This window comes from Gymnogyps californianus, chromosome 7 (assembly GCF_018139145.2).
Source record: "Gymnogyps californianus isolate 813 chromosome 7, ASM1813914v2, whole genome shotgun sequence".
NCBI lineage: Eukaryota > Metazoa > Chordata > Aves > Accipitriformes > Cathartidae > Gymnogyps > Gymnogyps californianus.
This window is the reverse complement of record NC_059477.1, coordinates 2,632,451-2,654,919: the sequence shown is the minus strand read 5'-3', so window position 1 is coordinate 2,654,919 and position 22,469 is coordinate 2,632,451. Positions and strand designations below refer to the sequence as shown.

The 22,469-nt window shown below is 40.7% G+C and overlaps 1 protein-coding gene across 1 annotated transcript in view; it reads right to left on the bottom strand.

The window, feature by feature from the left end:
* The window catches only part of AGAP1 (ArfGAP with GTPase domain, ankyrin repeat and PH domain 1), a 385,969-nt gene that overhangs the window by 248,104 nt on the left and 115,396 nt on the right, over positions 1 to 22,469 (bottom strand). Inside the window, 2 exon segments of the mRNA XM_050900363.1 lie at positions 7,863 to 7,950; positions 16,567 to 16,625. Coding sequence (XP_050756320.1) covers positions 7,863 to 7,950; positions 16,567 to 16,625 — 147 coding nt within the window.

Genomic DNA, 22,469 nt, shown 5'->3' with positions numbered 1-22,469 from the left:
CATTACAAATAGTAACCCTGAAGTTAAAATTGGACTTAGCTAGCTGTGATTATACTATAATCTGTCTGAATACACAAAAAAAAAAATCATACTGAGATCTGCTAAGGAAACCCAGACAAAGCAACTATCATAATCTCTTTTTTGGTTTGTTGGGGTTTTTCGTTTTGGTGGGGTTTTTTGGGTTTTTTTTTTTTTTTTTTTTGTTTTTTTTTTTTAATTACCTCCCAAAACATGCCAATTCAAATACAAGAACGGAAGGGTCACTACACAATAACATACTGTATCTTAAGGGGTAGGAAAATCTATTTTCCATCTGTATTCTGTATTTCACTGAACACCTTTCATATTAGTATCACTCAGAACCAAGGGGGAGCGGGAGGGAGAAAAGAGAATGACAATACTAAAGTAAATTACAAGTTTTTTCAGATGGATGTTACCTAATACCACATGGCAGCCCTACGAATATACATGGAAAGTTTTAAGATCAGCAGCACTGAGGAAAACAGGTTGCTTGTTTAAAAGTGTCACTCAGAAGGAAAGCCAGACCATGAGAGTCAGGAGCTAAGCTGATCCACTCTCCCTCCATCCCTTTTTCCTCCTTTTCTCCCAACACATAACGTTGGTGGAGCAGGGGCAGCCCCGCACCTCCTGCGGAATAACCCGCCTTTCCTGCGGAATAACCTGCCTTGCCAGCAGGGTGGTGAAGATGGAGTGCAGTCAATCACTTCGTCAAGATCTAATCTTGCCATCCTGCGAGGTGGAAGGCCCTTGTCATTTCTAAAACATGTAGAAAACCTAGTGACAGCCTGCTATAGCAACAAATTAAAAAAATCTGCTGAGAATTAAACATATTGTGAAAAAAATCAGCTAACTACTATGCCCCACTTTCTGATATAACCCTCCAAAACAACATAAGATTAAATGGAAGGAAAAAAACACCAATAAGAAATCAAATACAAGCTGAAAAAGAAACATGTTCAAAGATGACATTTAAATTCTGCTTTAAGATAGAGCGCTAAACACTGGGCTATGATTTAGAAATACAACCAGAAGTAATATTTGAAAAAGAAAGTGGAAGGCAGGCCCTTCTTCCAGCAACAGAAACTCCAAACTGGCTTCTGACTCAACAGCAGCAGAAAGCAAAGAGCACTGGAGACCTAAGAGTCACTTTTATTGCTATTAAGAACCTAAAGTTGTTATAGCAGCTATAAATCCAAATTAGTTTTTACCTGGGACGCAGCCTTCAGAGGAGCTGGTTACGAGAAGGGCACAAATCCTACAGACATTAGTCACCAAAACCTTTGAGTATTCAAGGTGCAACGCATTAAAGACATCATCAGTCGATGCTCAAGGCACACAACCGAAAAGGGAAGTCCCTTCTAGGAAACTGCTTCTTCAGCACCTTCTCCCCAGGAAGAGAGCAAATACTTAACTTCTTCCTTCAATTAACATAGTTCCTTATTTGTGCAACACTTGAAACAGTAGCCAACTTGACGGCTAGAACAGAGAGGTTTTCAAAGAATTCGCTAACCCACACAGGCAGTCTCAGGGGGATGAGGAGAGGGAAGGGCTGGAGAGGGGAGATTGCAGAATACATAAACACACTCTTTTATGCTAAGCCTGAAAGGCTCCAAAAGCCCAAGAGAGCCAACTGCAGCAATACTTTAAAATGATCAAAAAGGACAAGTATTATCTTCTATCTCGATGTCAACATGAAATGCCAAATAAAAATAATCAGCTGATAGTATTATAACAAAATAGAAGACAAAGAACTGAAAGGACATAATTTTGGAACACATGTCTGAAGTCGTCATTGTCTCCTGCACACAACACAGCATTTGTCTGCGTTTTTCCAGACAAAAAAAAAAAAAAAAAAAAAAAAAAAAAAAAAAAAAAAGTACTCTGATAGCTTCTGCTGCCCCAAAAAGTGCTGCGTAAAGCTTGTGAACCACTGCACTGAGGATTTGAATTTGACATGGAAAATTTCAGCTTCCCTATGTTTTGTGGCCCAAGCGCTGTAACGGATGCAATATCCAGCTCCTTGAAAGGAACTGGACTCTAAGGTTCACGTTGCTTTTTTTGAACTCACGTGCACTTGGAATTCTTCTAAAATCTCCCCATATAAGCTATGTGTAGATTTTTACATGTATGATGATGATTTTACGGAATTCCAGGAAACCATGAGTGAAGAAGCATGAAAGCCTATCTTTAAAGAAAAGCGTGTAAGTACAACGGACCAATTTCTCTGCTATTCATTTACATTTCAGCTGGCTTGCTCACCAAGAACAGAACACACAGATTAGTCTGGGACAGAGCCTCTCCTTTTACTCACGAAAGATAAAATTTAGTTGTTTAGTAAATATGGCCTCCAGATTCCTACGTATTTGAAAAAAGTTAACTAGATAAAAACGCTAATGGCTTCTGTGAAGAGATTTGCAACCTTAGGAACCTAGTTGTTCACAGAAGGAAAAACTACATTTTCAGCCTGCACATGGATCACGGGAAGGAGGGGGACAAGGATCACTATCTCCCAGAAGGCAAAGGTCGTCCAATTCTGCTGCCGCTCCCATGTTCCAGTTAACCTGAAACACCAAACTGTGATCCCCATCTCACTGTTAAATCTCCCAGCACATCCAGGTATAAAGAATGTCAAAACATGGTATTCCTTTCCTGCCTTGCTTGTCTAAAGATTTAATTTAACATAATGCAAGCAAAGAAGAATTCCCCCCCCCCCCCCCCCCGAACAACCACCTCCATTCTTGGTTTCATCTCAGAGCCCAGCAACTGAAGCATTAGACCTTTTCCATGAATGAAGCCAACTGGAAGGTTATCTAGGTTAATAGATTATCCTTGAACTTTTGGTATATGTATTTTGTAAGAGTCTATGGCCAGACAAAAAGCTCGTGAGCGGATGCTGAACAAAAGCAGCTGAAATTTTGAAGTAGTCTTTCTCAATCCTCCTTGCATAATTACACTCTGCTGAAGCAGCATGATATGGAAATAGTTACTAGATCGAAATTGAAAGACATGGACATGCATCCCCCAATATGAAATTTCTACATGTTTTGGTAATAGGCTAGCAACTTACTCTCATAGTAATGTCATTACATTCCTTCTTCTTTAAAGGGAAGGCTGAAGGTGACACTCTGTTAGTATTTAAATAGTAAACATTAAGTTTTAGGAGCATGCCTGTTACTCAAGTGATACACTGTTCATTGTAGGTACTGAAAAAGTTAATCAGTGGTGTTGCTATAGTATAAAATTATTTTTAGGTCAAGTTTGGAAAGAAAGTAAATGATCACAGCTTTCTGGAAAGCACATTAAGGCTTTACTCTATAGTGCTTACTGGGGGAACATATTTATTGTGGCCCTTAACATGTAAGAGACCTCTAACTGAAATGAAGTGGCACTTGAAATTTGATGCATCTTATCCCTCAGGGACAGACTAAGGGTCCCAGTGCGGTGGTCCTCGGCTGGGCTTGTAGCTCACCTGGGATGCACCGGAGGCAGCGCTACAAAACCTCAGCGCCAGACAAACCGCTGCGCCTCACTCGCACTACAGCGTGGTGACGGTCACAAGACACCAACCGGAATAAAACACCCAATGCAATGGCTTTCAACCCATTCTACCAATGAGAAAAAGAACTAAACCAGGCTACAATTACAAAGAGGAAATGGGAAAGGAAAGGGGGGGGGGGGGGAAAACAAACCAAAAAACCAACCAAACCAACCCCCAAAAAAACCACCAAAGGCAACTGAATAACTTTATATAAGGAATAAAAAAATCCATAGATAAAAAAATAACATGGAGGTAAAAAAAAAAATACCTATTACTGCCTAAAATAACCCTCTGTAAGAGCTTTCAATCCCTTTCTTTTGTACTGTGTACTACAAGGGAAGCCTAAGGATTATCAACCTAGAAGGTGGGTATTGCAAAGATTCACATCCTACGTTTTCATTTATATTATATTCCTAAGTTCCTCCACACACCGATACGTGAAATCTCCACTGACTGCAACAGCTATTTGCTCCCCCAAGTCAGGGTGCTGGACTACCTTTATGCTTTTGAGAGCAAAAAAACGTTTTACTTCACCCAGGAAAAAGAAAAACAGAAAACAAAAATCTTAAATAAACCCAAATGTTTAGTTATTAACCTACTTAAAACATTTGTCCCCCATTTGAATACCAAAGTAGAGCAGATTGCCACTAGATAATCATCAATTATCCAAAAACTAGCAGCAAAAGAGGTAATTACCAATTTCAGGAAGGAAGTGAATGCTTTAAGTTACTTTAAAGCCAGTCTCCTAAACGTACATTACACTGGAGACCAGCACCCTTAGAACTTTTTCAAAAGTCACCCAAGAAGCAGCCAAAGCAGTTGCTACACCTCTTGCACCGGCCTTCTCCCTTCAGTTGTACCGTATAGCCACAGGTGCCACTACTGTAATTCCGTTTCCTCAGCAGGGAACCTGCTTTCCTTCTTAACTCTCACTTCAACTATTCTGCCTCTTCAAATTTAAGGGGATTGTGTTAACGTGATCTCAAGTTCCCCTTCGTGGTTTTCTTAAACAGAAGATATACTGGACAGATTTAGCAGGTCACGTTCACATCAGTTGGCTGTTCTAGCATCTCACTTGACTGTGGCAGTGCGGTGGGAGAGGAAAAAGCCCTCCTTTTTCCTCATCTCAGCTGAGACACCTTGGATCACAACTTACCTGCCCTTTTTTTTTTTATTTTTAAATTAGGCTCACTGGGAAAAAAAATATTGACATAATCATGACATGAATTAGGGTATTCACAGACGTACCAGAGATGTGCAAAAGCCTTTAAGTCACATTTTACACCTCCGTTGCTTTTTGGAAACAAAAACCCAAACAGTAACAGAATACTCCTGACACCCACTATTCCTGTAAACTTCAATTCACCTTGGTCTGCAAAGTACTTGGTCTCAAATTCCATGCACACCACGTTTCATTTTGTCCCTACAGGTAGAATTAAATTTTAGACAGGTGAAAAAAGATACCAGGCTGCATGCATGTTACTCGTTGTTTCAGCTACGTAAAAAACCCAGCACGCTGTTTAGTAGCAGTTTTTCTTCCAATCGCTTGGAAGGTTCTTGGAAGATCACAAATCACTAAAATACTCTATTTCCCATCACTTCCTTGTTGTATCATTACAGGAAAAAATTGCAAGTCCCAGACTACTGAAATTCCCACTTGTTACAGGGCAATGTATCATTCCTTTTCTTACATCAAAATACGTTTGCTTTAAAAGTGTGTCACACAGGAATATAGCTATATGCACGTAAAATATGCAAAGGAAGAGTCTAAAAAGCCTCTTATCTCCACAAGAAAGACTTCACGAGAAAACAAAGTTTTTCATGTTACAATCACACTAGAGACTAAAATTAATTCTGAACAGAAATAAAAGTTGGGCCAGACAACAAGAGGAAACTTCTTTACACTTTAATGTCATATTATTCCTCCTCTTGGTGGGAAGGCAGTGTCAGGCAGCAAGAGAAATGCCTTGTCTTACAGAAAGGAGCTGAAGGAAACATGAAACCATCTTTATATACTTAAGATTCATTTACTGGAATGCTGAAGCTACCTTAAAGGCCTACAGGAGATCTGGCACTTGTCTAATTCAGGGCAGGTTTCATGGTAATTGTAGCAATTTAGAAGGCAAAGGATAGCAGAAATAGCAGTCCCTGGTCATAATCACCATTTTCACATGAAGTATGTGTCCATCATTTTACCAATTAGGTACTTATTATATGATGCCTGATAAATTTTGCTGTTAGCCATTCGAAGTCAGTAAATTTTGTTTTTTCTTAAATAGTCAAGCAGCTGACACCTTAACGCCTGATATACTTACTATTCTTTATTCAATCTAACAATCCGGCACATTTAAAAGACCTCAGAAAAAGAAAAGAGGAAGATCCGCACTGGTCTCCAACATAAAGGCTTACACCTAGCCTCCATTTATCAAAAACTATGTTCCCATGCAGAATGTAAAAATCCAAAGTCCTGCACCGCAATGCAACAGAACCATCTGCACTGCTGCTCTCTTTTCTATAGAACGGCAGCGTATGGACTTACGCTTGGATGAGAAAGAAATAAACCACTAATAAAACATTAGTACAGATGTTTACTAAGGATAGGTTATATGGGTTGAATTTCCTTTAATACTAACTTGATTAGAGATCTTGACCCTATCCCTTACAAGGTGAATTAGAGCTCTTAATTATTCTGGTTTTTCTACTGTTAATGAAATGGAATGGTGTCGTTAGCGAGGCTTGTCAGCTACACTTACATGCAAAGAAATGATTTGACACTGCTTTTGTAATCTAATCCTTTCAGGAAAAACAGTCAGGACATCACTCAAGCACTGTAAATAAAAATCCTTGAAGACAAAGAGGACAGATGGCAACACTCTCAAGGAACACCATCTAAAATATTCATAGTTTACGAGGAGAGGACTGTTAACCCTGTGAATAATCAATCCATTTGAATCTTGCAAGAAAAAAAACCCAAAATATTTTCTGGTCATAAAATGAGGAGAGAGATCTGTAGTGATACTCATTTTTGCTGAAGATGTCTTGTATTCAGCGGATCTACACGCTACATAACCACTTCTCGCTATCAGCATCCAGAAGCAGCAGGCATGAATGTGATCTACATGCGGTTTTGTCGCAAGGCTCAGTTATCACCCCCTCAGTCCTAGCTACAGAGCAGCAAAAACATTTAGGGCAAGCTTATAAACTGGAAGACTTCACGGTTACTGCAATTACACCAGAAGAAGCCTTGTCCATCCCTCCCTTTCCCTCTCCTCCCATTTTAACTACAATTCAAGACTGTTAAAGTGTCAAATACTATGCTTAATAGCTTCCTTTGGTAAGAGTTAATTTGAAACAAATGTTATCATAGATGCATGAAGCTACAAACTATTGCTGAAAAGACAACTACAGCAAGAGACAAAAACAGTGAGATGTACTAAAGACTTGAAATCAAAAGGAAACAAATCAAAATGATACACAAAACAAGGGGGAAACGCTATAGTACAGAAACTGCCGTCTGTCTCTTCAAAACGAGAGCTGCCATGAAGACAATGTATAGTTACCTGCATCCATATCTGCAAAGAATGGAACAGCCAGTAAGGAAAAGAAGGAACCAGAAATTCAGTGTCTCAGAGTTGGATTTAAAAGTTCATAAGGAGAATAGATAAAAAAAAAAAAAAAAAATCAAAAAAGTATTTAGTGTAAGATACACCTCTATAAGGTACTATGATATTTTTGATTTCAAGCTATAAACTTGGATTAATGTTAAATACTACAACGTTTTCACGTATAAATTAATTTTCTATGGCATAAGAACACTTAAAAAAAAAAAAACAACCAACCAAAAAAACTTCAAGACCAAAGATTTAATATATTAAACAAGAAACAAGTTACATCTTTAGTTTAGGCTTGTGAAGTTTTTTTTAACTCTTCCAACATCACAGACCAAAGGGCCCGATTCTGCAGAAATCCAGTACTAGATACAGTAATTGTGGCTTTCAACAGCCAAATTGAAAGCAGCAGCACTACTGAGAGCACTCAGCTCTTCTCATACAGGACCAGAAGTTTCCCATATGGACACATACTGGATGCCAAAGTGTTTAACGATGCTAAGTAGTTATGAAAAAGCTACAATCATGCTCATCGTATATACTTATCTCAGTCTGGAGAACGTTAAAGGAAAAATCTCCATGAACATTGAAATAGCAAATAGGATTCTTTACTGATTCATTTCTGCATGATTAAAAATGAATAACGATGTAGTTTGTGAAAAAAATAAATGAGTAAAATTTGCATATCCACATACCTTCAGGTGATTCCTCTTGGACATAGGTGCCAGTCAGATACCGGTGTACAAGTGCAGACTTGCCACTTGCTAGGTTACCCACAATCCCCTGGAAAAAAAGGAAAAAGTTCAACTGCAATTAATCCCCATACAAAACAGTATAGTCAAGCAAAATCTTAACGCAGAAAGAACTTCTCTGCACTTGAGGAGAAAGCCCACACAATAGAAACATTCCAAAACATGCCAACGGATAAAGTATCTGCCAAAAAGCTAAGGCTACAGCAGAGTATACACGTGACAAAACATATAAAACAAAATCAGTTTATTGGTAGCATTCCTTTATTCAGCTTGCCACTAATGCTAAGTGTGAACATGAGGCAATATATAGACTTCAGGGAAGAAGCCTGAAGCTCAGAGCAAGCTTGTCATCTCTTTATTGAAAAATACAAACACCTCACTAAATTCTCATACTGGAAAAATCTCTCTGTAGGCTATCCACCAAGCGATTCACATTGTCTTGCTACTGAAGCACACACATGATATATATGGCTATAGATAGATCTTGGCATGTCCACGATGACTTGAAGTCCCTTACTTTAGCAACAAGTTTACAACTCAAGCCGTCCATGCCCAAACAACTGCAGCATTGGGAACACCTGACAATCAAACAGAAGTACTCAACCTTCAGCACATGTGATTTTTCTGTTAAGCTGGTTTGCTAGCATTTGTTTTTAAAAACCCAGGCAGAAGAAGTAGAATGTCGCCCAACACCAAAACAGTTTTCTTCCCAGAGGTGCTCAAATGCCAAAGACTTGGAGATTTGCTTTTTTGGTTGCTTTAAAAGGGGTATGAGGGAGTCATGAAGCCTGCATTACTTCCACCATACGAAACAAGCCATCCCTTTCAAGCCACAGCCTTGCATTGCTGGCCTATACAAGTCCTGCCGATTTGCCCCCGGGCCTGACCATCGAACCAGAAGTGGACTGACAGATGCAGCAAGCAAGGTCCAAGCCTGGGCGCCTGCCCTGCTCTGCACAGTCCAGGGGACAGGAGGGTTTGGAGAACATCCCTTCCCTACGTTGCAAATAAATGTCTTTTTTTCTTGCTCAGCTGTCATCTCTGAAGACATTGTACTTACTCAGTTTTGGGGGGAGGAGATGGGAACTTACTTCATCCTGTAAACAAACCTAAGCCTACTCTGTTCTTACATGTTTATATTGACCCTAACCAAAAGGTTCAGAACGTAGATCCCTGGAGAGAGGATGAACTATGCTGATCTGCTGGAGTTTGCCAAATAGAGGCAGCATGAACAAGTTACACATTAATACACATTCTCTACTCCATTTTCTTAATCATAATTGGTAAGAAACTATCCTCCTTATCGAAAATTGCTTAAACCAACAGAGCGGTGCCACCTTAAACTAACCCAATGACAGTTGGGGCGGCGGGGGGGACAATTACTTATTCTTTACAACCCAGAACAACCTTCAATTAAGACAAGGATAACAGTGCTGCAAAGGATGCCCGCTTCATCTCTACAGCTGATGTCCAAGAACAGCTCAGATAAAGCAGCAACTTAGGCAGAGAAAAAAAATGGAAGGCAGTCTCACATTACCCTCCAGCCCCTACAACAGCAGAGGCTTTAAGCGTGACGAATAGTGTGGGCTACAGTGGAGGAAAAAAGAAAAACCAGGAACCCCAAAACAGATTTCAAAAGCAAACAAGAAAAAAACATGACCTAACTTGGAGGTATGCAGGACAGAAGAGGCAGGGAAAAGAAGAGACACCAGATCCCATGCTGGCCTAACGCTACAAGAAGCTTCACCCTCTCTTTGTTCAAGTTAGCAGGAAAGAACTTGAACAGACAGAAAACAGTTTGTAAACAAAAAAAGACAAAAAGACATGTAAACCAAGAAACCCACTGTAGGTATAGCTGCTATCGAAGAGCAGTCCCACAAAAATAAAAAGGAAGCCACAGCCCAAGTGGCTAGACAACACACATCTGTTTATTGGGCTTTGCACTGACTTTGAAGAGTGTTTAAACCAGTGTACCATACTGGAAGCTTTTAATCTAACTTACACCTAAGAGAAATTACAGGCCATGCTAGCATGTACAGAGATGTCTGCATCTAAAAGTGAGTGCAAGATACACAACAGAGGCAAATGCCACTTGCTCTCTCAGACCCCGTTTCCACGGGACAACGCTCTCTGCAAACACACTGCAGAGCTTCGTTCAGGTCTGGCTGAGACAAAACTGTTAATCGGATCTGTTTTCCCCTTCAAGACTAACTAGCTTCACTTTGAACCCAGAAAAAAAAAAAAGAAGTTACAGAAGATGCCTTCTTAACAAGACGTACTTTGGAATTTCACAGAAAAGAAAAAGCGACCGATAACCTTTTTAGGGAGAAGGGTAAATTCTACAGGTGCCTGACTTGATCTACCCGATAAACCTCATCGCAGAGGATGCTAAACACCAACAGGACAAGGATATAGCTGACGCCTCAGACCTCCTAAATCATTAGTATGCTCTGCACACTCTGCTTTGCAAGCAGGTCAGACCTGCAACGCAACCAAGGCTGTTGCCTGCAAGATGCCCACAGGTACTGGCTGAAAGCAAAGGTTTTGAAAGAGTCTAGAGAGACGGACGCCTTGGTTTGAGCAACTAAACATTTTGAGTACACAGATTTTCTAAGTCCTCTGGGCAATTTACTCAGAAAAACTACCACATGAGCTCACTAACCATGACTTCCCTGTTTTGCCAACAAGAGAGAGATAAAAGTTGCGAGCGAGTGGTGTGGGCACACGCGCGGTGGGACTGCCGTGGCTTTAGTTTCCTGCACGTTCTGGCTCGACATCTTTCACCTTGAGCACAAGCTATTAGGAGAAATGAAACTGCTCTCTCTCTCCAGCACCCACATTTTCAAAATTTTTCTTTCATCTCACAGATGCATTGGGAAAGTATATGGTGTGTCACCGAAAATTAAGTGACAAGACCTAAAGAAAACTTAATACAGAAATTAGTTGCTGTACTCAAAAGAGAACGTGAAGAGCAGAGAGTAAGCAAAGCCCTAAGATTCTGTATGGCACAAGAAAAACACACTATATTGATTAGCTAATTTTTTTATTACACTGATCCCCAATTCCCCCATTCAATGTATAGGGAAGATAGTCAGAAGCGGGGAAAAACAGCTTGGGACTTCCACCTGCACATACAAAGAACAAAAACTAAAGCAATATTGCACTGACATCCAAATCCTGTATTTCCGTTCTGAATGCTGGACTTAACCACAACTTCATTTCAGCTTTCTCCAATGTTCAACTAGGTATCAAGTGAGAGGTAAGAGGAAGAAAATACTTTCTCTAACATATGTCCTTTAACCCCAAAACATCAAGCAACCTCTTAAGTGAATGACTTTTCCCTCCATTATATGCCAGTAAGCTTGCCTACGTTTCCCTAAATAAGCAAAATGTTCAAATAACCCTCCATATTTCTCAGACGAAAAAAAACATGATGCCCGAGGAAATCCTGTAACAGCTTGGGCTCTGCACCCCTCCTCTTCTCACCACAAAGCTGATATCCTCTCCCTTTCCACACAAAGCCTCCCAGTGAGAGGTTACTTCCCGCCTTTTTCCCTTTGCCTAGAACTATGCAATTTCTCACTGTTCAGGATTCATGACCACTCAAATAGTTAAGATTTAGTGTGAGAAAACTTATTTAACTTTTTTTTTAAATTAAATCGAAGTGGTCAAGACAGTTTTCCAGATTTTAACAAATTTCCAATTAAAAAAAAAAAAGATTAACTACAGTTAATCTTTGCTTGCTAGTCGCCTGTTTTCTTCAGCACATAGCTCATCAGCAGGCTGTATTCCCTACACCAGCAGCTTCACCCTGGAGCAGAAGCTGAACACCACATTCCTAAGGCAAGTGTCCCCCTCTCCTTCTTCCCCACCAGCTCTGTATTATGACAGTCTGGGCCAAAAAGGCAAGCAAACCAAAAATCCCATCTATAAATCAGTAGATTAGATGTACCTCTGCAGATAAATACCCAGGCTAAGGCCCTTTCTGAGCACCACAATTTCTGAAGAATTGGAAAGCAAGCAAGCTTCACGTGGGCTTGCTAGGAAAACACTGACAGAGAAGAGTGTTTTATGTCTTCACTTTAGAAGCAGTAGCTCTAGACCTTGGGAAACAACACACCGAAGCTGTTTCTGACCTACCTTGTAGCAAACTAGTGTAGCACCAACACATCCACAAAAAAACCTCCATTAGATCAGGAGATACGATCAGTCACGCAAACACCTTCGCAGTAGATACTGAAACCTTCACTGACAAGGGACTAGTCCCGCATGTATGCAAATTAATGCTATTTTATTTTATATCTGTGCCAAAACCGTAACCAGTCTGTGGGCAAAACTGCCAGGAACAACAGAAAAGCATCAACTTGCGCTCCAGTGAGAGCGAACATGCTACGTCCTTTGCCCATGGCTGGGATGTGTTACTGTATTAGTTAGAGACCCCAAATATTTGAAAGACATCCAGTGATCTGAGAATACAATTTTAGATTTTTTTTTTTCCCCCAAGTATCCCAAAGACCATATCAGCATATGTAATTTTACAGCACTTCGGGTTCTCCAGTGTGTTCCTCCTCATAGGCACCAAGAAAGACAAAGGTGCCTGGCAGGAGGGCATTATTAAACGTGATACTACAAACTGATGCAGAAAGCACTGATCAGGAGGAGCAAGATGTGTATTTCAATTAAGAAACCACTAACTCATATAGTAAAACCAGAGCCTTCTTCCCTTAAGATATATTATTAAAAGCCATGCACAATCCTCAGAGAAAAGCAGTGTATTTCCTCCTCCTTTCTCCTTTTATTCACTTCTATACATTGTCTCAAGATTGAGAACAAAAAGTGTTGGTGTTTTAAAGATAATGCAGGACTGATTTTCTTGATAGAATATTTCATTGTTTCTTAATAGAGAAGTTGCTAGATTTATATTTTAAATCAGTTTCAAACTACCCACCAAACTGACAAAAGTTCTTTAGGAGCTTAAATGGTGAAAAAAGCAAATGTGAAAAAAGCATTAACACCATTAGTTTTGTGTCGGAGTACTAATGTCAACTTCTCAAAAATGACACAAACCCAAAGCAAGTTTCCTCAAACCTGACTACAAAATCTACGTTTGCAGCACAGCTTTATTTTTTCCCTAGACAACTACTTCAGAAAGCATTCAGAAGACATCTACCTCCTCCTCCTCTTCTCATCTGGTAAGAGAGAGGATTCCTTAAGATCTCACCTCAGTGCCTGCATTCGAAGAGACAAAGCAGCCATCTCTTTTCTATCAGATAGCAAAACCGTACATGAAATAAGACTCTAGCAGAATCAGCCTTCTGTTGTTCAGTGCAGTGCTTGGCATTACTGCTCCGGGTCTCTGCCCACTATTAAATCTCTGAAAACGAGGAGCAATAAACTTTATACTGGAAAAATCTGACTTCTAATACAATTTCTCTCTTAATCAGGATTAATACTTGTTTTAAGGATGATCTCCCACAGTATGACAAACATGCCAGCATGTTTTTACAGTAGTCATATTCCTGTCTCCCATATTTTATATGCAAACAATCTGACTCACTTCTATTTATTTATGGATACATATGAAATGCACAAAGTTATGATAAGCATGTTACGGAACAAAAATACCACCCTAACCCAGTCCAGAAACGAAAAAATTCAGCTAACAAGGCCACAACGGAATGCTCTGTCAGTTATGACTTGTGCAACACTGAATCATTTATTTGCATGTGCCAGACATGCTGTAAAATAAATCCAAACCACTATGCCCACATCCTACTAAAGTCTGTTTGTAAAAATGCATAAATGTATTGATGGCATTTGGCATTTTAAAGCTATCCAGCACAGAAGCCTGACTGCGCTTTGCATATTTTTTTGGAACAAATTAAATGATTTTGTCCAAAAAGATGTCATATTTATTCTGCCTAACAGATCCTTATTTTACATTTGGATAAAAGGGATCCAGGAATTCCACCACTGCTCGGGAAAGGGACTGGTCTGACCCAGCTGGCCTAGCATGCTCTTGGCCATAATAGAAGCATCAACATCCATAAGTAAAACTCTGTGGTAGTATTTGATCTGCAGAAATATCCTTCTGAAAGCTGGAAAGAAATCAAGCCCAATGTGTATTGCTAAAAAAGGAGGCAGAGGGAAAGGCTGGTATTCTTTCCTCAAAAGTATTTCGAAAAATACGTCCATCAGCTTTTCTTTATTGCAACCCTGTGTGCTTCCTCTGCTCTTCCAGAGTCCATTTCTATTCCTGTTAAACTCCTGTAGAGCCTAAGGGTATAACAACAGCTGCTATTTAAAAAAAAAAAAAATAAATAAAATTTAAAAAATCAAACTACCACCTCCACTTAAGGACCTCCCAGCCTCTATAGAGAGAGCAATCTCTCCTAGTGCGCCACTATCTATCTTCTCCTGCCGAGTACAGCCCGCTCAAGCAGCTAAAGCTGGGGCTCCTTCATAACCTTGCAACATTATGCCTCATCTCCCCGTCTGCACTGCTGCACTGTACAGTGACAGGAGCAAATACTCCACACTTCTCCTACCTCTGACATCCCCAACACAGCCACAAGCTAAAGCAACGCACCCACAGTTATCCTTAGTGGTGAACGTAATGATAGCGCTGTGGCAGAACGGGCAGGTTTGGCTTTTAACATGGCCTTTTCCTTCCTCAGCCATAAGCGAGAGCTGACGATGAGGCTGGAAGCAGGGGAATGACACGGAGATGACTCACAGCACCAACTCCTTCCCAAGGGCAGATGTATAGGAAAGGTGCAGCAGATTTCAGATGGAGTTCCTAATTTGCCCTTCCTGCTGGAGCACAAATTCACAGCCACAGCTGGTGTTGCTAGCTTCAACAATTTGCAGTGGTATAATCAAATTATTATTTTTGTAACGGTAAGAGTTTTGCTTTTATCCAGGATTATACCAACTGAAGCCTTGGACGGTAATCTTGAGGCTCATGCATGCTGACCACTTAAAATCAATTCTCTACAGCAGCCGCACAGCCGAAGTTTTGTTTTCCTACCACTGGTTCAGACAACATGAGGGCAAGATATCCACGACAAGTATTCGCATAATGCAGCCATGGTATCACAAGAAACAACTGTACGCCGAGACCATTACCTAATGCTCGGCAATTGTTTGTGTTCTGTATTACAACACATAATAATCGCAGCTTTGGTCTTACCTGAAAGCCTCAAGTTTATTGGTGGGTGTTGGGAATTAGCCGGGCTAAGAGAAGGGGAAGGGATAACAAGGAAACCCTCTGTAGATCCTTCCCAGCATAAGCTAGCTAATACCACAGTGGACTGGACTCATATCCAACCAACACCTCCCAGTCCTAAATTCTTAGTATTTTCTTCTTGTGCGAGGTATTTTGAGAGATATTTGTCTTCCAAATTGCACCATCAGTTAAAATGAACCTGGTGACCCTCTGCAGGCCCTTCCCGTATTATATAGTTACATCCATTGACTACCATATTTTTCTTCTACTTACCTTGTGCACTGCTGAAATCAAAACAGAAACATAACTGTAGTCGTGAGGAAGCTGCTTCAATTAAAATGCCATCCTGCGTAAATGCATTTGTCCTGCTGAGTTTGACCTATGCTTTCTCTCACCTCTGTAAACACTATTATCAACCCAGACTTGGAAAAAGACATTTACCACTTGAGAAGTGGGCTAGTGAAGCATGGCCCCAACCGCCCATTCTAAAATTCAGATGCTTTTGCCCGATTCACTTTGCCACTCGGCAAACGGGTGCTTGGATCAGAGCAGCTGTCCAGTTACAGCTGGACAACAGGAGCGGAGCACAGACGCCTACCAAAGGCATTATCAAATTCTGTATCTTGGGTACCACAGTCATTTTGTAGGGTATGAGAAATTGATTGTGTTTAATTAAGTCTGGACTTCCACGTGGTAAACATCACAGCAATGATCTGGCCTCAGCAATTCTGTGCTGCTGGCTTGATATTCACTACAAGGAGGTTTCAGCCCTCATCGCCAGCCTCCATGTTCATAATGCTTAAAAGTGCCAATCTGGGAAATTCCCCCAATCTGTCTCTGTGTTATTTTTGCCTTTTCTTCCACCTATATTGAAAATAGCTCAGCCAAGGGAGAAGTTACTGTAAGCAGCTATTAAATCACTGTTCATTCTTATAGTAAAATGTAGGTTTTGATTTCACTATATGAACCTTCAAAATATTCTTTCTTGTATTCAGTATCAATTCAGTTAAATTTTTTTAAGAGAGAGAAAAAAAGACATTTGGTCCTTGAAGAAATTGTGAAAAATTATTACAGTGAGATAAAAGGAGCTTTACATATCACCTGCTAACTTCCACTTCCCCCTCGTACAGAAGGGCAAGACTTCCCTACTGAGACGACCACCCTAGGGAGCTGCTTCTTGTAGCCAAACAAGTCAAAACAGCAATAAAATACAAACAGATCTTTGAAGCATGATTATAAAAACAGAAGATACATAAACTTCATCAAGATAGTTCTGTTGAAGAAAAATGCTTTACTTTTTAAAATTGCTTTCTGTATTTTTTTTTCCCAACAGCAGATTTAATGAAGCTTAGAAGATTTTTCACTTGTGCGTAACATTTTCAGGATGTTTTTCAGAGATGGAAGTAAATATAAACTCACCACTTTCAGTTCTGGTACAGATCGGCTTAGCGTCCATTCCTGGCTATTTACAAAGGCATCTGTAAAAGTGGACAACATTCACAAAATCAGTACAACGACATTTAATGGTCTGCTGCACAAAATTTCATGCTTAGGCTTTGGGTACATGAGAGCAAAAGTTACACTCAATCTTACGAGGCTCAGAGTCCAACATGAAAAATACTAGGGGTTTGGATAAGTTATACAAAAACCCAAGAATACCAGAAACTACCATTCTGCAGAATGGATGTACTCTCTGCAGCAAGTCTAGCTCTGTCATCTCCACTGGCATTCAAACTAATTATTCAAGCTCAAACTAACTCCAGTCCTTCGAGGCTGTGAAAAGACTCTTCCAGTCTGTACGCGGTTAAACTGCTTCCCATCCACCATGACGCATTTCTTCTCTACAAGAAAAGCCTTGGACTGCTCACCACACTAAACGTCAACAACTGCGGTTGCCACCATCAGTAGGAACTTCTCCACCCAGGTAAATGAGAATATTTGCCTGTTCTAAAAACATGCTGTTTTTTACTGCACATCATACTTAATGTCAACACTGCAACTACCAGCGTCAGTGGTAACACCCCTGCCCAGGTAAGGGAGAACATCTGTTTATTCTAGAAACATGCTATTTTCCAGTAGCACAATCTAGACAGAAATAAACCACAGAGCCATTTACTATAAAATTAAATAAAAACTACTGGGGGCAGGAGGGGGTTGATTTTTGGAAAACTGGTGAGTTAAGTTCATCACTGCTCCCAACAGAAATGAAGCCCTTGGGGCTGCACCCGGGTCCAACCTCATTGACAATGCCACAAAAAAAAAAAAAAAAAAAAAAAAAAAAAAAAAAAAAAAAAAAAAAAAAAAAAAAAAAAAGAGAGAGAGAGAAATAAGGCTTCATTTTTCTACCTCCAAAAACATTTATCATTTTGTTCCTTCTGTAAAGGTCTAGTCAACTGAAAGCGAACAGATAATGATGTTTCCATTACAAATCCAAGCAGCATTACTCCGAATCCTGATTTAACCCTCTCCAAAACCACGCAAACCAGATGAATGACTGCGTGTCGCATGCGCAGAATGCTCCTACCGAGCAGGTCAGATGCAACTCCACAGTAATTAAACAGCACTGAAGTAGTCCTGGAGTTACAGAGTCAATTCCCAGTGCTATAGGAAATAACAGGTGAAAAGTTACGCCTGACCATGCTGTCCGTAAGCAACCAAAGTTTTGCAAGCCATTACTTCCCCTCTGAAACACCGATCAGGAGAGGAAGAAGGCTGTTTCCTTTGATCCAGAGAATAAAAAAGTTGGAAGCAATTTACCACCCCAGATGGTATCCTCACTAACTTAAGAAACTGTCACCTATAAGCAAGCTTTCCCACTGCCTAACTGAAAACAATCTCAAAGCAAACTTGTATTTTCCATTGTATTTCTATTCCCCACTAAATATATTACTTTTGCGCAATATTACAAAGACATATTAGCCACGAATTTGGAAGCCTTCTCCATCCTTATTTATCACATCGCTTTACATTTCAGCTACGAATAGAAGCTTGTGTGTACTAGCAGGACATGTGTATTTACATGAAAACAGTTTGAAAAAATAAGTATCTTGGTATATTACAACCTTGAGCTGCTTCCCACTCACTGGAAGGAGAAGGAAAACCAAAGGCTTAGTTTAAGATGCTCTGAAGACTTGGGTTAACCTTTTGGTATTCCAGCTGCAAGAGAAGACATTATGGTCGTTAGGCTCCTGCTGCATGATTTGAAGTAATCTGAGATGATCAAGAACTGAAGTCCCAGGTTGTCCTGGTTTCGGCTGGGACAGAGTTAGCTCTCTTCTTAGTAGCTGGTACAGTGCTGGGTTTTGGATTTAGTGTGAGAATGATGTTGATAACACCTGATGTTTTAGTTGTTGCTAAGTAGCTCTTGTCTTAAGCCAAGGACTTTTCAGTCTCCCATGCTCTGCCAGCAAGCGGGTGTGCAAGGAGCTGGGAGGGAGCAGAGCCGGGGCAGCTGACCCGAACTAGCCAAAGGGGTATTCCATACCATGGAATGTCATGCCCAGTATATAAACAGAGGGGAGTTGGCTGGGAGGGGCGGATTGTGGCTCTGGCATCGGTCAGCGGGTGGTGAGCAATTGCATTGTGCATCACTGGGTTTTTTCCTCCCCCCCCCCCCCCCCCCCTTTTTTGTTATATTCCTTTTCATTACTATTATTAGTATTAGTATTATTATATTTCATTATTACTATTGTTAATTTTATATTTTACTTTAGTTATTAAACTGTTCTTATCTCAACCCACGAGTTCTGCCTTCTTTCCCAATTCTCCTCCCCATCCCACCGGGAGCAGGGGGAGGGGGACGGGGAGCAAGGGAGCGGCTGTGTGGTGCTTGGCTGCTGGCTGGGGTTAAACCACGACAACATCTATACTGGATGGGGCTGTACACCAGTTAAAACAAGTGTTAGTGAGGTCTGACCGGGAAGCAGCACACAAATCATTTTCCTGCAACCCACTGCTTGTCAATCCTGGTTTACCTAGTAAAGGTTTAAGAAAGCAAATACTGCTTGTAAGTATTTTTCTTTTGTCCTCCATGATCGTATCAGCATTTCTTACCATAGAAGGAAACCCAAGGATTACTAAATATGCTTGGGATAAGCTGTCCTGGTTTCAGCTAGGACAGAGTTAATTTTCTTCCTAGTAGCTGGTATAGTGCTGTGTTTTGGATTGAGTAGGAAAATAATGTTGATAACACACTGATGTTTTTAGTTGTTGCTAAGTAGTGTTGACACTAAGTCAAGGATTTTTCAGCTTCTCATGCCCAACCAGCAAGAAGGCTGGAGGGGCACAAGAAGCTGGGAGGGGACACAGCCAGGACAGCTGACCCAAACTGGTCAAAGAGCTATTCCATACCATATGACATCATGCCCAGTATATAAACTGGGGGAGCTGGCTGGGAGGGGGGGATCGCGGCTCGGGAACTAACTGGGCATCGGTCAACGAGTGGTGAGCAATTGCATTGTGCACCACTTGCTTTGTATAGTTTAATTCTTTTAGTATTACTAGTGTCACATTATTATTATCATTATCATTGTTTTTCATTCCTTTCTGTCCTATTAAACTGTCTTTATCTCAACCCACGAGGTTTTTTTCCTGATTCTCTCCCCGATCCCAGGGGTGGAGGGGCAGTGAGCGAGCGGCTGCATGGTGCTTAGCTGCCAGCTGGGGTTAAACCACGACATAAGCAAACTAAGCATTTTAGAGCTAAACACTACAATTTCAATTAACAGGTAACAATGACCTGAAGCACTATGAAATGGTGAAAATGAACAGCACCTTCTAGTTACCACCTCACCCTGAGCTCAGAAAGCTGTTTATGCTGAAGTAGCAGAAAAGCGTTTGTCAAACATCATCACGGTCTCAGACCAAACAAAGGCTCCAAGCCAAGAAAGGGAAAGATGAGGACAGAGAGGATGGCAAGGGATGAACTGTGCTTTGAGAGTTGGGGTGGAGGGGGAGCATGTCTCAAGAGCTGTCACAGTCCTCCAAAAACATTCCTCCTTTTTAAGTAATTCAGTGCAGCTGGAATACATATTATTTACTGCATTGCTTAGAAACTACCACATCAGCATATAAAAAGGTCAGGCCAAAGATTCAGCTATGGCAGTATCCTTTTACTACAGCAAAGACCAGTAGATGACACTTAGTAAAGAACAGGAGACACTTGCAGAAGAGTGTTTTTTTCCTGCAGACCAACAGCAATTTAGTTCAGAGACTGCCGAGTCAACGGTGTCCCTCTATTTAAACAGGCAGGGACAGAGGATTCACCGAGGGTAGAGATACCTGACCTGAGCAGCCACTGCCCTGTTTTCTTGTCTCCAGCCAGAAGACAATCTAGAAACCAAGAACACGTGAAAACTTGATCAAGTCTCAAACCAGGAAAGTCAGGGAGAACTTTCCACGGCATGCCAAGCCAAAAATAAACTTAAGAGATGCAGACAAACCAGCAGCAATATTTCCATCAAGAACATAGCATAACAGACCTGCTCTAGGAGCCTTATGATAAAGTCACTCAAAAAGGACTGCAACTTGGTCTAGATGTTTTCCTTCCTACCTTCCTGTGGGAAGGAAGATTTTGCCTTTACAGCGAGCAACGCAACATATCAGATCACACCAGCGTGGGTACGAGTGCCCGAACTGAGCTGACAAGCAGTGCCTTGGCCTCAGGCTCTTCTCCTGCTGTCCGAGGGCAGAGCCAAACATACAACTACCCTTGTGACAGCCTCAGTCCAGGTCCCAGAGCTTCTCCAACAGCCCCCGGAAAGTCTGTAGAGCACCAAAACTGCAGGAATCAAAACGCCACCTCCAGAAAGTGCTATAGCCTTTCACAGAAGGGGAATCCTTCCCTAACTTGCCCTGACGGTAAACTACCAGTTTTCATGGGTTTGCTTTAAAGTATTGCTGACTCGGGAAGTAGTGGAAAAGGAGAAGAAACTGCCATCCAACCCAACTATGATATGAAAGAGCTGATCATAATGAGAAGCCAACAAACTAAACAGTTCCTTTCCACACAAACCTACTTCTTCAGGGAGCGCAGAGTACAGATTTCCCAAGCGATGCTTCTGTAACTTTACATACTTACTATTTTGGTCATCACTTGTGGAACAGTAATAAAGATTCAGTTATTTCAAATGCATGAAAACATGCAAGTGCTGATTTAAATTATATAATTGTATGTTTAACCACTACTCCCTCCCCAGTAAAGATATTGACTAATTTGCACTTACAAATCTGATGCTTTGGATTACCACTTTTTTTTTTTCCTCCTTTAAACAGAACTCATTAGTCAGCCTATAATTACACCGTTAGCCTCCATATCACAGCAACATTACAGCACAGCTAACAAGTAAAATCCACGTCTTGCCATGCAAAAACTTGAATATCAGATCAAGAAAGACTACTCCAATTAAACCCGATTCCATGAAACAGTTTTGACTAAGTATTAATTATATGTAACTGCATGACAGACCTAAGTTACCCTCCATTCCTCTTCATAACCCCAAGAACCATTTATATTCCACAGCTCTGTTCCAAAACACTTTTTCCTGACACAATTAATTCCAGAACTACACATTCATATAGTTTGATGATATGTTTGTATAGTATGATTTGAACATGCCTGCTTCTCCTTTCCCCATACCTGGGCATGCATTATTCCTTTTTTCATTACTACCTGTAAAAGATGGATAAACGGATAAAAATTAAACTTGCCATTTTATCTGCAAGACTCAGCAGCAGGAAGAACGAGCCAAGGCCGTACAGCACAAGGAGGTTTCAGCTGATCTCCAGATTCTCAGGGGTCAAGGAAAACCACCAGTCTCAGGCAAGTATTATGCCTGACTGGCGGGGGGTGAAACAAAATGTGAGAACTCTCTATTAATGTCAACAAGCTTCAATAAAAAAAAGCAGCATTAGATTTTACCACCACAGAAGATTAAAAAAAAAAAAAAAAAAAAAAAAAGAGATGAGTGAGCAGTTCACTGCTACTGCTACCGACTTGGAGAACTGCAAAAAATCTACCAATTAAGCCAAAGGGTAGACTCACAAGGGTAACAAGAGTATCAGAAGCCCTGTCACTTAAAAAAAAAACAAAAACAAAACAAAAAAACCCCACCCAACCAAAAACAACCTTTAAATATTATTTTGTGAGATCTGTACATTCCAAAAGCATAAATCAGGTAAGAGAGGCAATGAAAGGTAAATTTCCAAAAGCCAAGAAGCCAAAAGCAGAAAGATAGCAGTTGCAGAGAGGAAGAGTGATCCAGCCCGCGGGCATGGATTTATTCATCCTGCTTGGTCCTTCCTTCATTGAAATGCACCAAGAA